General features: G+C 37.5%; 1 protein-coding gene across 2 annotated transcripts in view; it reads right to left on the bottom strand.

Moving 5' to 3' along the window:
- Yme1l1 (YME1-like 1 ATPase) overlaps window positions 1-20,263 on the bottom strand; it is a 40,191-nt gene that overhangs the window by 18,672 nt on the left and 1,256 nt on the right. For both annotated transcript variants that reach the window (XM_006254369.5, NM_053682.2), the window contains 7 exon segments: window positions 17,296-17,427; window positions 15,031-15,193; window positions 13,306-13,404; window positions 10,093-10,202; window positions 5,661-5,811; window positions 3,523-3,606; window positions 1,043-1,125 (listed from right to left, as the gene is read on the bottom strand). In XM_006254369.5, the coding sequence (XP_006254431.1) occupies window positions 1,043-1,125; window positions 3,523-3,606; window positions 5,661-5,811; window positions 10,093-10,202; window positions 13,306-13,404; window positions 15,031-15,193; window positions 17,296-17,427 (822 nt within the window).

The following is a 20,263-nucleotide window of genomic DNA, read 5'->3' as shown; positions in this document are numbered from 1 at the left end:
CTAGGTGAGCAACAGAAAAGCTACTGGGTGAGGTAGGTTAAGAGCATCAAGATAATGATGTTCTAAATGGTTCTTCTATTTTGGAAGCAGTACTATATATATACATGTATAATCAAAACTTCTGGGCAAAAAAATGATTGTTATGTAAGTTTTTGAAGACATGGCAAAACTGGGTAATAGCAAACCTATTATGTTAAATTCAATCAAGTTATTTTGCTCACATGAATTTAAATTTTGTCAGAATTTACTCGATTGTGTTGTTTAGTTGTCAGCCTATGTCTGGTTTTATATTTAGACATTGCTTCATCCTCACTGTAGCCAGAAAATTGTATATTCCAACCAAATAAAGCTTCAACAAGAATTCAATTTTTTAAAGATTTACTTTATCACCAGGAAAGGTGGCACATGCCTGTAATCCCAGCACTCAGGAGGCAGAGGGGTGGATCTCTGTCAGTTAGAGGCCAGGCTAGACTACAGAGTGAGTTCTAGGACAGCCAGGGCTGTTACACAGAAAGACCATCTTGAAAAACCTAAATAAATGAATAGATAGATAGATAGACAGACAGAACAGACAGACAGCTAGCTATGCTTTGTTTTTTTAATATTATGTGCGCCTGAGTAGAGTATGTGCATGCTGAGTACAGGTGCTCATGGAGGTCGAAAGATGAACTGGATTCCCTAGAACTGGAGGTATAAGCAGTTTTGAGTTGTGGGTAGCTGGAACTGAACGTAGGTCTTATCAAGACCAGGAAGTGCTCTTACCCACTACACCATCTCTCTAGCCCCCAAAATTCAATGTATGTTTGACTGCAGACCTCGGTAAGAATAGAAAGGCCCCAGCTCCCTATTAATGATTCAAATTTTAAATATCAATCATATCAATCTTTTCCTAAATTATTCACTTTCTGTAATTCAAACAGGGCTCATAGCTTTAAATTGCAAGAAAAGTTTGGGGCAGCTTGGTATAACCAAATGGAAGCCTAATGCAGAGTATCAATTAGACAAAATACAAAGAAAGCAAAAGAAAAAAACCTTAACTTACCCCTTTAACATGTTCAAAAGTGACATTTTTCATCTGGACAGGGTCTACTGCAGAATCAAGTCCTGTAGTTGTCCGGAAGCGCACTAACAGGAAGAAAGTATGTGAGGACATTTGATATCAAAGTCTTGGTGGTACCATCACCAGGCAGGTAGGTAGTCCTGATCTGTGTAAAAAAGACTGCACACTATCTTAACTTCCCTCAGTGATGGACTGCAACCTGGACGTGAAGGCAGATAAAACCCTTTTCTCCCCAAGTTGTTTAAGCGTTTTATCGCAGCAAAAGAAAATTAGAATGATTGAAATTAGAATATCTAACAAGGACTTCAACACTGTGATGTTTATCACTGTCCATTTGATAGGATCTAGGTGAGAAACTTCTGGGCATGCCTACAAAGGAGTTTCTAAATTGGACTGAGATGGGAAGAACTACGTAAATGAAGCTGAGGGTCCTGTCCTGAATAAAGGGGAGAAAATGAACTAAACGCCAACATTTCACTTCTCTCTGAATCCCGGCTGAAGCTGCAAAATGACCAGCTACCTCAAGCTGCTGCATCGACTGTATGCTGAAACTGTGAGCCAAAATATATAATCCCTTTCTAAAGCTGCTTTTGTCAGACATTTTGTTTCAGCAATGAAACAAAATATACCTCTTGACAAAGGCTGAGTCTCCAAGCCCAAGGACCTACCACTACCCCAAAAGACATATCTTAACTCTAGAGCATACAGCTCTTTCAACTGATCCACAGCTAAGCCATACCAGGCTAATTAGTACCTTTTGGAGACTAACAGCTGGGATGGTTTGAACTAGAACATTAAAGTAGACATAGGACTGTGAACAATCGGTCCTTGGTTGGTGGTGCTATTTAGGGAGGTTATGGAACCTTTAGGACAAGAAGCCTTCCTGGTGGAAGTGTGGGCTTTGGGAGCTTGTAGCCTTATCCCACCTCCAGTTCACTCTGCTTTCTGTGTGACTGAAAATGTGATGAGCCACCTCCTGCTCCTCTCCAGCCACCATCCATCCCTGCTACTATGGACTCTAATCCTTGGGTACATAAACCCAAAACAAACTTTATTACTGATTTTGTTTTGTGAGCTTTGTTGTTATTGGAGACAGGATCTCACTATACAGCGCTCTGGCTGGCATGGAAGTTGCTATATACATCAGGATACCCTTCAACTTAGATAAAGACCTTCCTCTGGCTAAGATTAAATGTGTGCACCATGGAACCCAGCTACCAGGTCTTCATTGGCTTTGATTTTCATGGTAAAAATACCTGATCTCACTGTCAAAAGTCTTTGAACCTTGCCTTTTTTTTGAGACAAAGTTTCTCTGTGTAGTAGCTGTGGCTATCCTGGAACTTGCTTTGTTAGGCTGGCCTCAAACTCATAGAGATCTACATACCTGTCTCCCAAGTGCTGGGATTAAAGGCGTGCACTGCTCCCAGACTTTGTACTCTAACCTGCTGATTAATGTTATTCTTCTACTTCACTGCTGTTCCTCCCTCAGCTAACCCTGAAGTGGTAAACTCCATGTATCTATGTTCTTTTGATTTCTAAGGCCTTAAAAGCATGAAGTGTCTTAAAAACTCTAAATATCAGACTCACTAATCCACTCCAAAGTGATTTTAGGGTCTCATTTTTCTGGAGGTATTATTAAGTAACTAGTTGGATAGTTAGGTATTAATAGGCTTGAGGGTCACCTCATAATCAGCTTTTAAAACCAAATGTTTTACCTGTATGAATGTATGTGTGCACATGTGTGGCCTCTTGTGGAGGCCAGAGAAGGGTATTGAGTCCCCTGGAGCTGGAGTTTAAGGTGGTTGTAAGAGGTGTGTGGGTGCTAGGAACTTAACCCAGGTACTCTTCAAGAGTAGCTAGCTAGTACTCTTAACCACTAAGCTATCTCTCTAGTCCCTGTATCTTTATGCTTCATCATCCTCCAGTTAAATAGTAATCATGTCAAGTTTAGCTATTTAGTGATGACCATCTACATAGTTCAAAATAAGATTTAGCTCCCATAAACAGTAAGTCTTTAGCTCCATTATTGGTTTTAAGAGCTGATTATAAGGAGACCCTCGAGCCTGATAATACCTAACTATCTGGCCCCAGCCATACCAAAAACTGATGGTTTGATAACCCAGGAAAGCGCTTAGGAACAGCATTTTTTTTTTAACTATGATAGTTTTAATTCCTAAAATTATTCATTTAGTAACTTAGTATTCTGATATACTAGCCACAGAAATAGAACTTTGAAAATATTACTTTAAACCCAGCATAAACAAAATGTTACACTAATTTTTTTTAAGTCCAAACTAAATGGACCTTACTTTTCAAATATTCTTCCCAATTAACCACAACCCGAAGTTCAACAAAAGAAAATTTTGGTAGGACAGTAATATATTTGTTACAATTGTAAAAAATATAAAAGCCAGATGCTTTAAAGAGGAAATAAATTAACTCAAATATATGAAAGTCTTTACCAGATAAAAATGGATTTTTTAAGAGTCCATAAATGCCAAACAGGAGCAAAACAAAGAGAATCAGACGAGTTCGCCTTAAGGAATCTGAAAGAGGAAAAGGCCTTGAATTAAATGATATCAATTAAATATAACACCTTATGGTCAAGTATTAGTTACTACTTCGTTCTGATGTATTAAGACTTTAAGATGAAAATATTCTCACTGGTAGAATGTTTATTATGCCTGAAGTCCCGGGTTGAATCCTCAGAAGAACAACAAATTGTTTTTAAAGTTTAGGTTTACAGAAAAGTTGAAAGTGTATTTTTACCACCCACCTTGTCCCCCCATCACCAACTAACATGCATTTATGCAGTAAACTTGTTAGCAAGAAAACCAGTATTCATACAGTTTTATCTGGTGAAATTTATATGAGGGCTTAATCTTGATATGATATGATCTTTTGTTAGCACAAAGACTAAGTAAGGTTTTTATTCATTCTCTCTCTCTCTCTCTCTCTCTGTGTGTGTGTGTATGTGTGTGTTTTCTTGTTGCTGTCTCCTTCCTTCCCCTACAATAGTTGTCCTTCTACTTTCATATTATTCATATACACGTATTTCATACAGTTCACTTTCGATTCTGCATGCAAAAATACTTGCAATTTTTGTCCCTCCAACTTAGCATACAAATAAATGTATACACATGTGCACAAATCCTCACACAAACTCTGCATAAAAAGGAACATTAACATCAGAATCTGGCTTTTATATTTAAGATGATAATATTCAATTCCATCCATTTTCCTGCAAGTCACATTTCATATTTCAGAATAGCTAAATAATAAAATCCCACTATATATAAATACCACATTTCATACATTATTCTGTTGATGGGTATTTGGGCTTGCTCTAATATCTTGGCTACTGTCCCATCAGCTAAGTAAAAACAAATGTACAAACATCTCTTTGCCATGCTTAAAATTCCTTTGTTTACATTCTCAAAAATGGTTAAATATAACTGGACTATGTTCAGTTCACGTTTGTTTCCTGGGGAATCGCTGCTTTCATCGTCCTAAGGACTCCACCAGGTACCCCACCATCAGCAGTGTGTAAAGGTCCTTCTGTCACTCCACCAGGTACCCTACCATCAGCAGTGTGTAAAGGTCCTTGGGTCACTCTCATCAGTGGTTGTTTATTTAGCGACAGCCACTCTGATTGGAGATAATCTCGGAGGAGTGTGAGTTTCTTTAATGGCTGAGGAAGTTGAAACTTTTTTCATATACTTACTAGCCACGTGTAGTTATCTTTTGAGAACTATCCAATTCATTTAACCATTTACTGATCAGATGATTTGAGTTTTATGATGAATAAAAATTGAACAATTGTTCATAGATTCTAAACATTAATCTCATCGGGTTGGCAAAGTTTGTTCTTCTATTATAGAAAACATTACTTTACTTTCCTGATTCCTTTTGCTGTCTACAAGCCTTTTAATTTCATATACTTCTACTTGTCACCTTTTACAATTATTTCTTGAACTGCTAGAGTCCATCTTGGAAAATTCTTTCCTATGCTTGTATATTAAAGTGTTACATGTGTGTTTTATTCCGGAAGTTTGAGTTCTGAATCTCAGGTTAAGGTTTTTACTCCATTTTAATTTTTCTATAAAGTGAAAGATTAGGATCTCATGTAATCTACATGTGGCTGGGGCCATGTGTTCCTCCCAGCACCACTAGTTGAAGAGGTTATCTTTTTTTCTAATGCACATCATTACCTTTGTCAAAAACTTGATGGCTACCATGATGTTCTCTAAGAGAACGTGCCTTGTATTTATCAAGGCACAATTTTTACTCTTTATTTTTACTTCCATTCCCACACAGCTTAAGTAATCTTATGTTTTACTGTGGATCATGATCAATATTAAGACTGATTTTCTAAAGTTTCTACAGGACAGTGATATTGCTCAGCAGGTAAAAGCTTGCTATGCAAGCCTTGCAACCTGAGTTTAAGTGCTGGAATCCATAGAGGAAGGACGGAAAGCAAAAGGAAAGAACTGATGTCCAAAACCATGAGATCACCACACGTGTGCTGTGGCACATGCAGCCCACCTTCAGTCACATCACACACAGGTGTCTTTCCAACTATCCTTCCTATTCATCGTACCATTGGTCTTCTGTGTAAGAGCTTGAGCTTTGAGAAAACCCTCTGCAAAACCAGTTTTAAATGCATCTTGGTGAGCTTCAGGTATGTTTTTAGTTTTCATAAGTTTGTCCAAACTCTCAAGATCTGTTCCTCTGTCCCGCAAAAGAAACCCCTAAAAATGTAAGAAAATAAAAGTGTCAGAAAGATACAAAGAAAGAAGGCAGTGTCTGGAGATTTTCAGTTTACTGGACAAAATTAAACAAATAGACATACTTTACAAATAATTTTGATATTTTGCTAAAAGCAACTGGTATAGCAATATAATGACTGCTAGCTATGGAAAACAAAATCTCTTACTGAGAATGGAACCCTGAGGCTAGAGAGATGTCCCATTCTCTTGATATTTTGGCTACATGCCTTGCCTTTAACGACTGAGCCATCAAAATCACAGGCAGAAAGTTAAAGAAGTAGATTAGTTGACAGTGTTTGCTGAGCATATATAAGGCCTTCAGGTTGATCCACAGAACCAAGTATGTAGTACAAGTATGCAATGCCAGCACATGAGAGGTAAAAGCAGGAGAACTGGAAGTTTAAGGTAGCCCTTAGGTACACAGAGAGACATGTGCTATATGAAACCATCCTTCCAACTTCCTCACCCCCTCCCCTAAAAGTCATATAGCCAAAGGCATCATGTCACAGGTCTGCAATTTTCGGACTTAAGAAGATGGACTGAGTTCAAGGTCAGCCTGGGCTGAAGAAAACTATCACTCACTTACAGAGAGACAGACAGACAGACAGACAGACACAGACAGACACACACACACACACACACACACACACACACACATACACAAATATAAACACAGGAAACAGACATCATGAGCAAATAACTTGAAAGAGCAATGTGAAAAACTGTACAAAACTGTAAATAATCTGGTAAGATATAGTGCCAAGAAGAGAGCAAGGGTATTTAATGAATGACCATATTCAAGATGAGAACAGAAGAATCATAAATAAAGTACAATTAAACGCTATGTTATATGAGGCTGTGTTGGGTAGTAAAGTGGAGCAATGCAATTAATGAGAAGCAATGATAGTCTAAGTTTGGAGGCAATACCGAAAGTAGCAAGAGGAGAAACAAAGGATTAAATGAGTACCTAATAGAGTAATCCAGGCAATAAAATGTTACAGTTGTTATGAATGGCAGTGCACCAAAGATGAAGAGAAAGTTGTAAGAAGTGTTGGCTGTGCAAAGTAGCTCGTACTTGCAATCCCAGCTTTGAGCTGCAGCAGAAAGATTGCCTTCAGTTTGAGACCAAAGTAGGCTACATAGTGAGGTTTAGAACACCTGGACTATAGACTGAGACCCTGCTCAAAAAAACAAGACACATAAAACAAAAAGAGAAGCATTTCAGGTTAGTGGTATCAATCAGCAGCAGATCACTTGGCTAGAATATGAGAAGCCCAGGTTCAATCCCTAGGGCCACCACTTCCCCACCAAAGGTACTTGAAAGAAAAGACAGCCTTTTCAACAAACAGTACTGGAAAATTTGGACTCCAAAATGCAAATAAATGAATAAATAAATAATTCCTATTTCTAACCCTGAGCATAACCCAAGCCCAAATGGATCAACAACTTGAAGACCTAATACCCTAAAACTTCAAGAAGAAATGAGGACTAATACTTCCACTTATCAGCAGACATACTCATAGTTCTGAATAAAACTTCAGTAGCATAGGAAGTGAAAATAACAAAGAGGATCTCAAAAAGTTTCAGTGCAGCAAGACAGACTATTAAGCAAGTGAAGATGTAGCCCACAGAATAGGAGATCTACCAGCAATGCATGTGACATAGTGTCTAGAACATACAAAAGAACACAAAATACTAACCATCAAGAAAATAAGCAGCCAGCAACAGAATCGTAGAGGAAATTCTCAAAGGATATATAAATAGCTAATAAACCCTTTAGAAAATATTCAGCATACTTAGCCTTCAAGAAAAGGAAAATTAAAACTACTTTAAGATTTGAGGAACACAAATAAAAAAAAATGCTGGTGTATGGGAAAGGGAATCCTTATAGACTGTTGGTCAAAGTATAAACTAGTACAGCCACTCTGGAGTAGCTCAATCTAAAGACTCCTTAAACTGAAAATAGAACAGCCATATGGCTAAGTTGTACCATGGGTGTTATATGCTACTACAGAGACATATACATTACTATTCTACTTATAGTAGTAAGGCAGTAGAATCAACCTACTTGGTAATGTATGGTTAAGAAAAATGTGGCCTGGTCATGGTGCTGCACACCTTTAATCCCAGCACTTTAGAAAGCAGAGTCAGATAAAACTCTTCTGAGTTCAAGAGCAGCATGATCTATATAGTTAATTCCATGATAGTCAAAGCTAGGTAGAAAAACCATGTCTGAGAGACAGAGAGAGAGAGAGAGAGAGAGAGAGAGAGAGAGAGAGAGAGAGAGAGAGAAGGGAAGGAGAGAGAGAGAGAGACGGACACACAGAGAGAGAGACAGAGACAGACAGAGAACGCACGAGCATGCGCGAGCGAGAGAGAGATGCATATATCCAGTGAACTGTTATTCAGCTGTAAAAAAAATAAATATGTAGGTAAATGTATGAAATGGGAAAAAAAAATATACTAAGGTACCAGGCCCAGAAAAACAAATGCCATGATCTCTCTTGCATGCAGACTCTAGCCTCAAACCTGTGTTTTGTGTATTTAACTTGGAGCCTAAGAGGAAAGCCAAGAAACTAGATAATGACCCTTTGGGAGGAAGGGAGATGGACAAGAACAACATCCACACCTTAAGGAAGAGTAAAATTACAGCTAAAAAGAGAGAGGTAGAATACTGGCAGCAGAAAGGCGTTAATGGGTCTAGGGGAAACCTAGAAGTGGAGGGACAGCTAACACAAAGAACGTGTACAAATAAGGAAAGCTGTATCTCACACCCCAATCTGATAATATGTGAATACAATAGAAGACGTGAAAGAAGGGGAGCAGTGGAGGTTAAAGTTAAGCACATACAGGCAGGTAGATAGATGGGGTAACCAAAATTAAGGATGGAGACAAAGCCTTATTCATATATCAATAGTATGCTAACTTCAAAATACAACTTGAAAATAGTTCAAATAGAATTATCCTGCAGAGATAGACAATGTGGTTCTCAAAATCTATAGGTAATTAAGTTACAATACAAGGAATGAGAGACTTCTCTACATATCGTTGGCCAAGGAGGCCTAGGGATCATCAAAACAACACAGGCTGCCATTATCCTTGTTACCTACCAAGCCTACACACACAGTGAACCTCACTGCTGAACACACCACACATGTTGGTTACAGTCTATACAAAACCGATCTCAAACTGAGAACCTTCCTCCCTGCATGCCAGCTCTCATAGTGTTGAAAGATGCAATGCAGGTTATTAAGAGAGAAAACCATCAGTGATCTTAACCAGCTTTATACCCTGCATGCTCCAATACTGACCAGCCAAGCAAGAAAAGTCTACTGGTACAATAAAGGCATGGCTGTTACTAAGGTATCTAACCTCTTTCTTAAAGGAGTGGAGACTCTTCCAGTGAAGAAATTCTACACCTGGTACTGTATCCTGATCAAAAAGCCCACAGCTGGAATGGTCAGATACCAGAGTAAAATCTGCTATTAATATTTTTGCCAACTGGTGATGCTTGCAAGTGCTTCCTAAATATTTATAACCACAGACTTGGCCTGCTTTCAACCTTGGAGAAAACAACTCCTTTTTGCACTGTGCAGCAGCCAATGAAGAGATGCAAAACTAGTAAACTACTAAGAATAAGAGAATGAGTGTTCAGCCCTAAACAGGACATCAATATCAAATACCCCTCTCCAACAAGACTCCAAGAATATAAAGGGAGAAACAGGAAGATTTAAGAACTATTGCACGGGAAGATGCAATGAAAATGCTGTGAAATGCCTACTGGGTATGATACAGTTATAACTTCATGAACTCACAGCCACAGAGATTAGCTGCATAAGATCAAGCCAACCAAAATTCTGACATGGATGTGGTAGGCAATTTTCAGGGCTACCACTTACTTTTCCTAAGGATGTGGCCATGAAAGAATTCCCATGCTCCAGTGAATAACACAGATGCATATATGAGCAGCACCAACTGGGCTAAGTAGGTTATAATATAAAATTTTTTAACTTTAAAGATATGAAATTGGGAGGCAGACAATGAGGGGAAAACATATGCAAAGCTAAAATAAAGAAATAGAAGGTAAATATATTTCACTGAATACATGTATGAAATTCTCAAGAATAAAGAACTATGTTTAAGGATTTATAGGCACAATAATTATCAGTGATGTAGTGAGAGCTCCATCAACCAGAAAAAAATGAAGTTTGTGGTCTCAATAGTTGAAAGTTATTACTTTCTAAATCACAAAGAAGTAATTACCTTCACAAATGATGGTGCTATATTCTGTGCTTCTGCTAATCTTTCAGAAGTAGATTGCAAACGCCGTGTCCTTGACTTCAAAGTTTTGAAACCACGAGACTGTATGAAAACTGAACAAAACAGTGCCAGTTACTTTGTAACTGTAATACAGGAAAAGGATCACATGTAAAGTCTGACCCGTAACTATACATCCTAATTAGTATCTAAGTTCTAGAAATGTTGACAAGTCCATACCCTTTCCATTTTTCCAACAACTTTGAACATTTTATTTCATGTTGACAGGACAAAGTAAAAAGAGGATTTATAATATAACATAGAAACAAGAAAGTTGCAAATTGTGACTCTTTCCCAAAAACAAAAGCTAAATTATTGAAAGTGATTAAATATAAACAATTAACTTAAAATTGTCTTTGATGGTTGTTTATAGTACAAAAAAATCCAACTAAATATTAATTCCTTATATTTAAAATCAATTTCCCAAAGTTATCATTCTTAATAATTCTATAACTACTCTTAAATACCTGTACACACACTATTTTTTTACTTATTTGCTAGGCTGGAGTTTACAATCTTCTAGCCTTTCTAATGCCAAGAGCACACACAAGGTTACACACATACTCTCCCTGCAAAAAAGTATTCCAAGTGGAGTAAGCTAGCATGTGCCTATAATCCCAGCACCCAAGAAGATAAGACAAGAAAACCATGAGCTCAAGAAGACCATGAATTACCTTAGGCTACATAATGAGACATGGTGTCAAATAAAACATTCTAGAAATATAGTTTGCTCAACTCCATGGAAATATTTCAGAATACAACAGAGTACATTCAATTTAATGGTCATTTATAATTTCTTAATTTACACTAAAGATTGTTTTGAGAGTGCTATCTTTTTGTTTGCTTTTTGGTGCTGAGGACTAAATTGAAGTCATAGCTCAAGCACACCAAACATGTTCTCTACACTAACCTCCAATTCCAGTTCTCCAACTCCATTTCACTGCCAAACATAATACCACAATAAATTTTCATGCTTTTTCAACATTTGAAAACTAAATTCCTAAAAGTAAAATTAATTTTAAATTGTTACATTAAAAAAACTCCTTTTAAAAGGATTTTCTATGAAAATTTTTCACATGGGGCTTTTCAAGGAATAATTTCAGTATTGATTTCCCCCAGTCATAAGATAGTACTTGAAAACTGACTGAAATTCTCAGTTCTCGGGTATTTTTAAGCCATCATACTATATTTTATTTCTACTGTTTGATACTTAATCTGACTTCAGAATTCCATAAATTCTTAACATACATATCATCTGCCTTAATCACCCTTCTGTTTTAGGCACTAACCATTTCTTCAGAGGATTACTGGCCTTTGTTGAATTTAGTTCCTTCTTTTTCAGGCTATAAGTACTCTCCTCAAATGTGGAGAGTCCTAGTATCCAGTTCTTTTCATTTTAATACAGTCTTGCTATATAGCTGAGGCTGGTCCTGCCTTGCCTCTCAAGTGCTGGGATTACAGATGTGTATCATCATAGATGGATCCCATTTCTATTTGTAAATAAGAATAGAATGGCTGGTACTGACAGCAAATGTTTCCTCAATACCACAAAGCAATAATGTACTGAAATTACAAATCACGAATTATGTGAATGAAGACAAGTATATACACAATTCAAAACCAAAGTAAGCTTGCCTTTCTTCTTTGGCATCAAGGCTCAAACCAGAGCTCTTGAAAGATCCCCCAAAATACATACACAAATGCAGTGCCTATAAGGGAAGGTGTTTGTTGCTAACTATAGCCTTAAGGTTAACTCCTACATTTGCTCTATGATTGGCCCATTCCTGGGAATCTTTCAAATGTTTACAGCATCTACAATCCTGTACTAGTTTTGTTTTATAAATGTGGCATAAACTAGGGTCATTCAGAAATAGAGAACCTCAAATAAGGAACTGCCTTCATAAGATTGGCCAGGAAGCAAGTGTTAATAACTGGTGTAGGAGGGTCCAGCCCACTGGAGCTGCTGACCCCACTGGGCAAGTGATATCGAGTTGCATAAAAAAGACAGCTAAGAAACCATGGGACTTCTCCCTGGTCTCTGCTTTAGTTCCTGCTTCTGCTCTGACTTCCCTCAGCGATAGACTGTGATTAGGACCTGTGAGCCAAATAAACCATTTCCTCCCCAAGTTGCTTTTGGTCAGTGTTTCATCGCAGCAACAAAAGCCAAACTAGGACAAACTCCAAAGCCCATTCTTATTGACTCCAAGTTTGGTATTTTCCCTAAGTTCCAGAAAATAAAATGTTTCACATCATTACAACACTCCTATCGCAGTGGTTCTCAACCTTCTGGTTGCTCAGACCCTTTAATATAGCTCCATGATATGGTAGCCTCGCCAACCATAAATCCATTGCATTCAGTATAATTTTGCTACTGTTATGAATTATAATATACGTATCTGATACATAGAGTAACTAATATTCAACCCGAGAAAGAACTATTCAACCCCCAGGTTAAGAACCACTGTTCTATCCTAGCTTGCATGAAAGCAGCAAACAATGCTATTGATCTGGTATCGATCTGATATCATGTACTTTACAGCTTTATTTAAACTCCTCATATTTCTGCGACGTTAATGTACATTGATGTTCTCCAGTGAGAGTAAGTAAACAAATATGCTTAGTCGATTATTTTGAAACAGGTAGAGATGAGCTTCCCAAGTCTGATTTACCTTGGTCCTTGGCACTCACACAGCTTAGCCTCTACTATTATTGCGTGGCTCAGAGATTATAAAGAGGACCAGACAAAGGGCTAAGCAGCACAGACTGCTCTTCCAAATATCCACATGGTGCTTGCAGCGTTTCAAGAGCTCTGAGGCCCTCTTCTGGCCTCAAGGGAAACCAGGCACACATGTTACACATGGTACACAAACATGCAGGTGGAACATACACACATACAAAGTAAGAAATACTTTTTTCTACAAAAGTTTAAAAAGAAAGCACATACCTATAACCTCTAACACAGAGGCTGAGGAAGACTACAAGCTCCAAGCAGTCTAGTGTAGTGAAACCTCTACATCAAAAATACAGAACTAACCAAAGAGTAATTCCAACACTTTCAGTCTATTATACAAAGAATAGGTATTTCAATCACCACCACTAACAAAAACAAGTCTTATTAAATATAACTATGTTTTCAAAATAAATGCAGTTGTTCTGTACCTGGAAAATTCTGAAGATCTGAACAAATGCTCTGAAGAGTTTTTGGATGTTGCCTGTACAAGCTAGAGGAACGTAATGTACTGAACATATCTAAGTGACCTGGAAGGAAATTGCAAGGTGAAATTGTCAAGTGAAAAGCAAAATCACATAAAAAGTTGTATAAAATATAATTTATAAATACTACGAAAAAAATCACAATACATGTATAATTTTACTTTTAAAAAGACATCTGATGCATTAACATAACTTCTTTATAGCTCCCTATCACTTACGGTGAGATTACTATTTCTCTCTGGAATATGATTATATGAAACTGAATTAAAATCAGCAGATAGAAGAACAGCTTCTTTTACTACAAGGACAGAGTAATAAAGAGCGGTGACTGCTTAGGCACCATTCAAAGTTCTGATGCTGTGGAACAGTGCACACAGCTTCTAATGTGACCTCATGTATCTAGAGTAAAGCCAGGTGTGTTAGTGAGCACGTTTAATGCCAAAGCTCTGGAGGTAGAGGCAGGTGGAACTCTGAGTTCAAGGTCTGCACAGTTTATATAGTGAGTTCCAGGACATCCAGCATAAGGAGATCCTGTCTCAAAAAACAAAACAAAAACAAAAAGTCTGTAGCACTGCAAAGCATGAAGGTTCCTTCAATAGCCAGTCAGGTTTACAACCTTACAGTATCACTGAACTATGCTCTCAGTCCCAACACCTCAGTGATTACTATTTGTCTGCATGTCCAGTGAGACTTAAGGCATCTTTCAAAAATTCCCCAAGTGTCCAACTAAGAAACTCATTCCTAATATCTCTGCATGCCCAAGTAAAGCAAGTGCCTCATATTATGAGAATTTTAAATTGTGAAAATGCAGATTAGAAAAACATGAGAATAAAAGTACTAAAACACTTAAAATAAAAATGTGTCCTTTTGAAGATTTTCTATGGACCAAACACTTTAGGACATCTCTGTCCTACTCTGAGCATTCAAACCTTAAGTTATTATATTTCTTCTCACTCTTTCATTCTTTTAATCTTTTATTCTTGCACTCCTACAGTTTAAACTGATTTTTAGAACATGATCTTCCATCAATACGAAGCAGGTATTTTGATATTTTAAGAAGGCTTTAAGTTAGGCAGAGGCAGGCAGATCTACTACTACCTAGTTCAGTGACATTAAAAACAAAAAAAGTCACATGTGGCCCAGGCCTAAATATAATTAATCCCAGCTATTGAAAAGGTTGAGACGGGGTTGGGGATTTAGCTCAGTGGTAGAGCGCTTGCCTAGGAAGCGCAAGGCCCTGGGTTCAGTCCCCAGCTCCGAAAAAAAAAAAAGAAAAGGTTGAGACAAGAAGACCATAATTTCAAGATCTGCTAGGGCTACAGAATGAACAAGGCCAGCCTGGGGAACTTGCCAAAACTCTGGCCAAAAAAATAAGGAAGTCACTCACTAGTAGAGCACAAGTGAGGTTAAGAATTCAACCCCATGTAAGGTGTGCAGTTCAATGACAGAGGTTTGCAAAGTGAGAGTAAGCCCTGATGTTAATATTATAGGAAGCAAAGGAGTACAGAGAAATTCTCTGCACTTTAATATTTTTCTATAAATCTATATTTATAGCAGTAAGAAAAGTATAAATTTCAAAAAAAATCTCAATAGAACTGGCCCATAGTAAATGCTACCACACTGCACCTATTATATCATTGTTTTAGTTAGAAATGACAATAACTAACATACCATATTTATTTTCAAAAAAGGACTGTGCCGAGATATGAGATGTATGCCAACAGGAAGAAACTCTTTTGTCTTTATAAAATCCAGGAAGTAAATTTTCTACCAGTTTATCAATCTGTCCAATTTTCAATTCAGATAATCCAAGGTCCCTTAAATTAAGCACAGGCTAAAAAAGACAAGTCAGTTAAATTAACATTAACCAAACACTTAGAGGATACTTATCAAGAACAGTAAGGATTTTTTAAATATAAGCATATATCAATTTGTTTTTAATTTTTAAAAAAGTTAATACAAATATTTTAATGATTCTTGTTTCTTTAAGGTTAGTCATATTTGACCACCACCACCCGAAAAAAATTCCCTAATAGTTCCCTTAAATAAATGACATCACTGAAACCAAAAGAACCAGTTAAGCATTCTGAGTCAGAGAAGTGAAAGGCTTTACATTGTTTTTCTTCTCTTCATACAAAGCACTGATCTGGTGCCAACTTAACAACCATCTACCATTCACAAGAATAATTATTTGCTGGGTGGAGTACAGTAAAACAGACTATGTTGAGACAGATCATATTGATATAACTTCCATTGTAATATAACTGTTTGTTTATTATTGTTATTAATCTTCGTAACTTATAAATTCAACTTTATAGTATTTTCAGTAGGGAGGCTTTCTTAGACTCTATGATTTTCGGAAAGCAGGATTATCAAGAGAAGAAAAGCAATGGAACACCTACAAAAAGGAGCAAGAGGAACTGGGTAAAATAAAGGATAAATATGACAAGACAAACTTTCCATTTAATCAAAATGTGTTATCATGCCAGGCATGGTGGGACACACGTGCAATCCTAGCAGAAGGTCCCTGAGTTCAAGATCCTAAGCCATGATGACATCACCACCTCAAAGTGGGCTTCTTGCCTATTTTCTATTGTCTTCTGCCATAGGTTCTGATACCAAAACTAACTATATCCAGTATTTACATGTTAAAAGTTGTGAAAAACTTCACATTTTTTTCTTCAATAAAAAGTACACTCAGGAGGCGGAGGCAGGCAGATCTCTAAGTTCAAGGTCAGCCTGGTCCACAGAGTTCTAGAACAGCTATGGTACACAGAGAAACACTTGTCTTGAAAAGAAAGGAAGAAAGAAAGAATATTCTGAGCTTTTAACTATCTTACTAATAAAATTTAGAAATAAACGGTTCTTACTTCACAGCTTGCTGAATCCTTGCACACTATTTATAAAAACACTGAAAGTGTAGTTTCCTGGCCTACAGGTCTAACTTCAAGTACTTATGCTCTATTCTTTTTGTTGTTTTGTCTTTTAATTGGTTGGTTGAGACAAGGATTTCAGCCCATTTAATCTATCAATAAGGCAGTAGACAGTGACTGTATTACTGTGCTGCTTACTTCCTCAAGACACCGGTAATGACTGTCATTAACCTGAGCATTCTCAGTCCCACTCTTCCCACAGAGAGCTACTGGCAACTGATGATTGCTGAGGGAATGCTATCACTTCCCTAAGGGATCCAGTCACTAGTACATTACCCATTCTCCAGAAGTAAGTCATACAAGGTACCCTAGTTAAACTCAGTGGGTCACTAACATGCCGCACCATACAACACCACACAACAACACAGACACGAAAATGAGGGAGGAGAGTGTGGGGCAGGCAGGGGGTGGGGAAGGGACTTGTTAGAATTCAAAGGAAATGAGATAAAAATGACAAAACATATATACAACTATGAAAATGTCAATGTTTAAATTTTATTTTTAAAAGAAAGAAAAGGGGCTGGAAAAATGGCTCAGCAGGTAAGAGCACTTTTTCTGTTGTTACAAAGGACCAGGATTCAGTTCTAGTACCCACATGGTGGCTTAAAATCATCTGGTAACTAGTTTCAGGGGATCTGACACCCTAATCTAACCTCCAGGGACACCAGTTACATATATATTTATAGGCAAACATTTATACACAATAAATAAAAATAACTAAAAAAGTTTAATTCTTTTTATAAAAAACTAATTGGTATCAACAAAGAGTAATATGTTATGTACATAACAAATATAATGTCATGTTTTAAAATAACCAAATAAACTAATAGTCTTAATACATACAGCAAACAACAAAAGCCAGAATTAGCTGTCTTCAGTTACAAAGATTAGCTGAAAGCAGAAAGCATTGGTATAAATGCTTAAGTGAAAATATCTGTGTGATTAAAATTCACCATACCAAAAGGCTTTCTCATATAGTTCAGATTCAGATTAACTAGCTCACCTCACTACTGGGAGCTTCATGCTCAGCAACTGTATCTCGATGCTGTTTTGGAGAAGCAGATGTATTGACGGAAACGGATATATTTTTTGGTGAATGGAAGGCATTGATGAGATGACTGAGAGGAACTGTAACCTAGAGAAAAATAAAAGTTCAAATTAAGCAGTCTGTTTAAAAAAAAAAACAGAAACAATCTCCTTCTTCTTCTAGTCAGAATTAAGACCTGTTAAAAGTTAAAAATACGGGGCTGGAGATTTGGCTCAGTGGCAGAGCGCTTGCCTAGGAAGCGCAAGGCCCTGGGTTCGGTCCCCAGCTCCGAAAAAAAGAACCAAAAAAAAAAAAAAAGTTAAAAATACACCAGATGTCAAAATAATGGAAAGGCTAAGATATAGCTCCATGCTAGCAAAGTAAAGATGACCTCAGTTTGAGCTCCAGCACCACATATACATTCAACAGATTAGCATAGACAAACACGTGCAAAAATACTGTCCACATTCATTTACTGCTGACAAGAAGAAAATTGGTTTGTTCTTTGATGATACTACCTTGGATATGTTAGAAACCAGGCATGGCGGTACACTCTTTTTACCACAGCAATGGGGAAGAAGACAAGGCAGATCTCTGAATTCAATGTCAACTTGGTCTACATAGAGTTCAAGGCCCACCAGGACCACACACTGATGTTGTCACAAAAATTAATTAATTTGAAATACATAGACTCTCATTCTCTAAAGTCTACTCTCTAGGAACTCATTCTAAGGAGACAATTCGACAAATGATGTGCACTAATAAGACAACTTCTTCAACACAATTTTAAAACAAATGGAGAACTTGAGAAAACAACTATTAGGGAAGCAGCAAAATAAAAGGCACTTCCACAGAAAGGCTTCACAAACATTAATGTTCTAATAGCAAAAGTTCACACCAAGAACTTTCTGATTTTTGAACATTCCCATTGCCACCATCTTGCTCTGAATCCCACCACCTAATCTCCTGTTTCTGCCCTTACCCAGCTGTAACATACTACCAAAGATAAAAGAGTCATAATTAAAATCTTCTAGATCATGCTTCTGCTTAAAATCTAACATCTGTAGAGCCTGAAAATCTTCTACAGTTGGTTTTACATTCCTCACTTCATCACATGCCCCTTCATTCCCTGTATCAGAAATGGCGCCAAGAACACATGAAAACACTGTATTTACAATTACCAGTCTATAATATATGAAAGTACATAGGGCAAGTCCTGGAGAGAACATCAGTTGAGGACATTCTCTACCGAGTTATGATGCAAAGCCCTTCTGCATACAAATTCACCACCCAGCAGGTCAGTCAATCACTGCCTCCAGGAGTGGGAATTACAGTTTGATGAAAGTATCTGCTCTGGGACTATCCATTCTGGGACTATTTGCAGATTCAAGTTACTCGTTAGGACAAACACAATGTAATCTATGGAGCTTATGAAATCAAAAGCTTCCTAACTCAAGAAAGTCTAAGAATATAACAAAAGCTTGGCAAGAGGAAGACTACAAAAATTAAGAATTTCTTTTGTTGTAGCAGATTATCCAACTAAAAGATAAACTCCATGTGGCAAGGGCTTTTTCTATTTCAGTATTAAATATTGCATCCCAATACAAGTATGAATATAGAGAATGCTAAATATTCATTTGTTGAGTGAATAAAATAATGGGCTATTATAAACCAAGTCTAATAATTTAACTAACTTAATCCCTGACTCTAAAATTAGTCAGTGTTATACTTCTTGCTGTGATCTGAGGCATTGTCCCTTTAAAATTCATGCTTAATTCAGTTTCCATTAGAACAGCAGTAAGAGGTGGGAGGTGACTAGCTAGGAAGGATAGCACAGCACTACAAACCAACTGCCTGTGCTACATGGGGTTGTATAAAACCTACAACAAGCAAGTAGTTAAGCCATGGAAGTCCTGCCCTTATGCCACCAGTGTGGGTTTTCCCCTTGCTCTTTTGCTTTTCTACCACGTTATGCTGTCTATCCCATGATGGTATATATTCTTCATGCTTTCTTGATAATTAATATTATGTCAACAGTCTCTGTCAGACTGTTAATTACTAAACGTTCCCCAGACAGCCATCTTAGGAAACAGCATCTTCCTGCATCAGGCTGACCAATAAAGAAATACCACTTTCCACCATCACCTACACTAACACCCAAGTGAAATCCTATTACTTCTTTTCTACTTTAATTTCTCTTTCTGAGGCAGGTTGGCTGCCAATTCCTAATCCTAATCCGCTTGTCCCTCCCACCTTGTCTGAAATTAGAGGTGACTAGACATAGCAATTTCTTTTCCACAATTATTGAATACCTTTCCTGTGTCAGGACAACAACATTCTTAATCTAGAACACATATGCTTCTGCCCTCTCATTTTCTCCACACAAGAAGCCAAAGCAAGCCTTCAAACGAAAACCTGGTCAGGGAAATCAAATGAATCAAACTCCCTACCTGGCTCCAGGCTTCTCTTCAACCTCATCTCTGACACTGCTCCTTTTAATCACTCTGCTCTTGCCACACTGGCCTGACTTTTGTTCCTCACAAGATTTTTTATTTATATTTTTCTGACTGCCTGAAATTCCTGTTTATTGTTCATCTTTACTTCCAGTGACCAGGAAAAATCCACATATGCTGCCTAAGAAGTAGCTAAGCAATCAGGACAAGAAGTTGACAGTCCATCTGGCGTGATGGTGGTAGGAGCCATGATCCCAACACTTCAGAGGCTTGCCAGAACAGAGTGAGAACTAGGACAGCAAAGACAGTGAGACCTTGCCTCAAAAAAATAAAATTAAACATTGTTATCACTCCCCCCCAAAAAAATTTAATGAACCAAAGAAAAAAGTAGGGTTGGGGATTTAGCTCAGTGGTAGAACGCTTGCCAAGCAAGCACAAGGCCCTGGGTTCGGGCCCCAGCTCCGAAAAAAAAGAAAAAAAAAGATTTTAAA

Source organism: Rattus norvegicus, chromosome 17 (assembly GCF_036323735.1).
Source record: "Rattus norvegicus strain BN/NHsdMcwi chromosome 17, GRCr8, whole genome shotgun sequence".
In the NCBI taxonomy this organism is placed as follows: Eukaryota; Metazoa; Chordata; class Mammalia; order Rodentia; family Muridae; genus Rattus; species Rattus norvegicus.
Note: the sequence above shows the minus strand (reverse complement) of the source record. Positions and strands in the feature narration are given on the sequence as shown.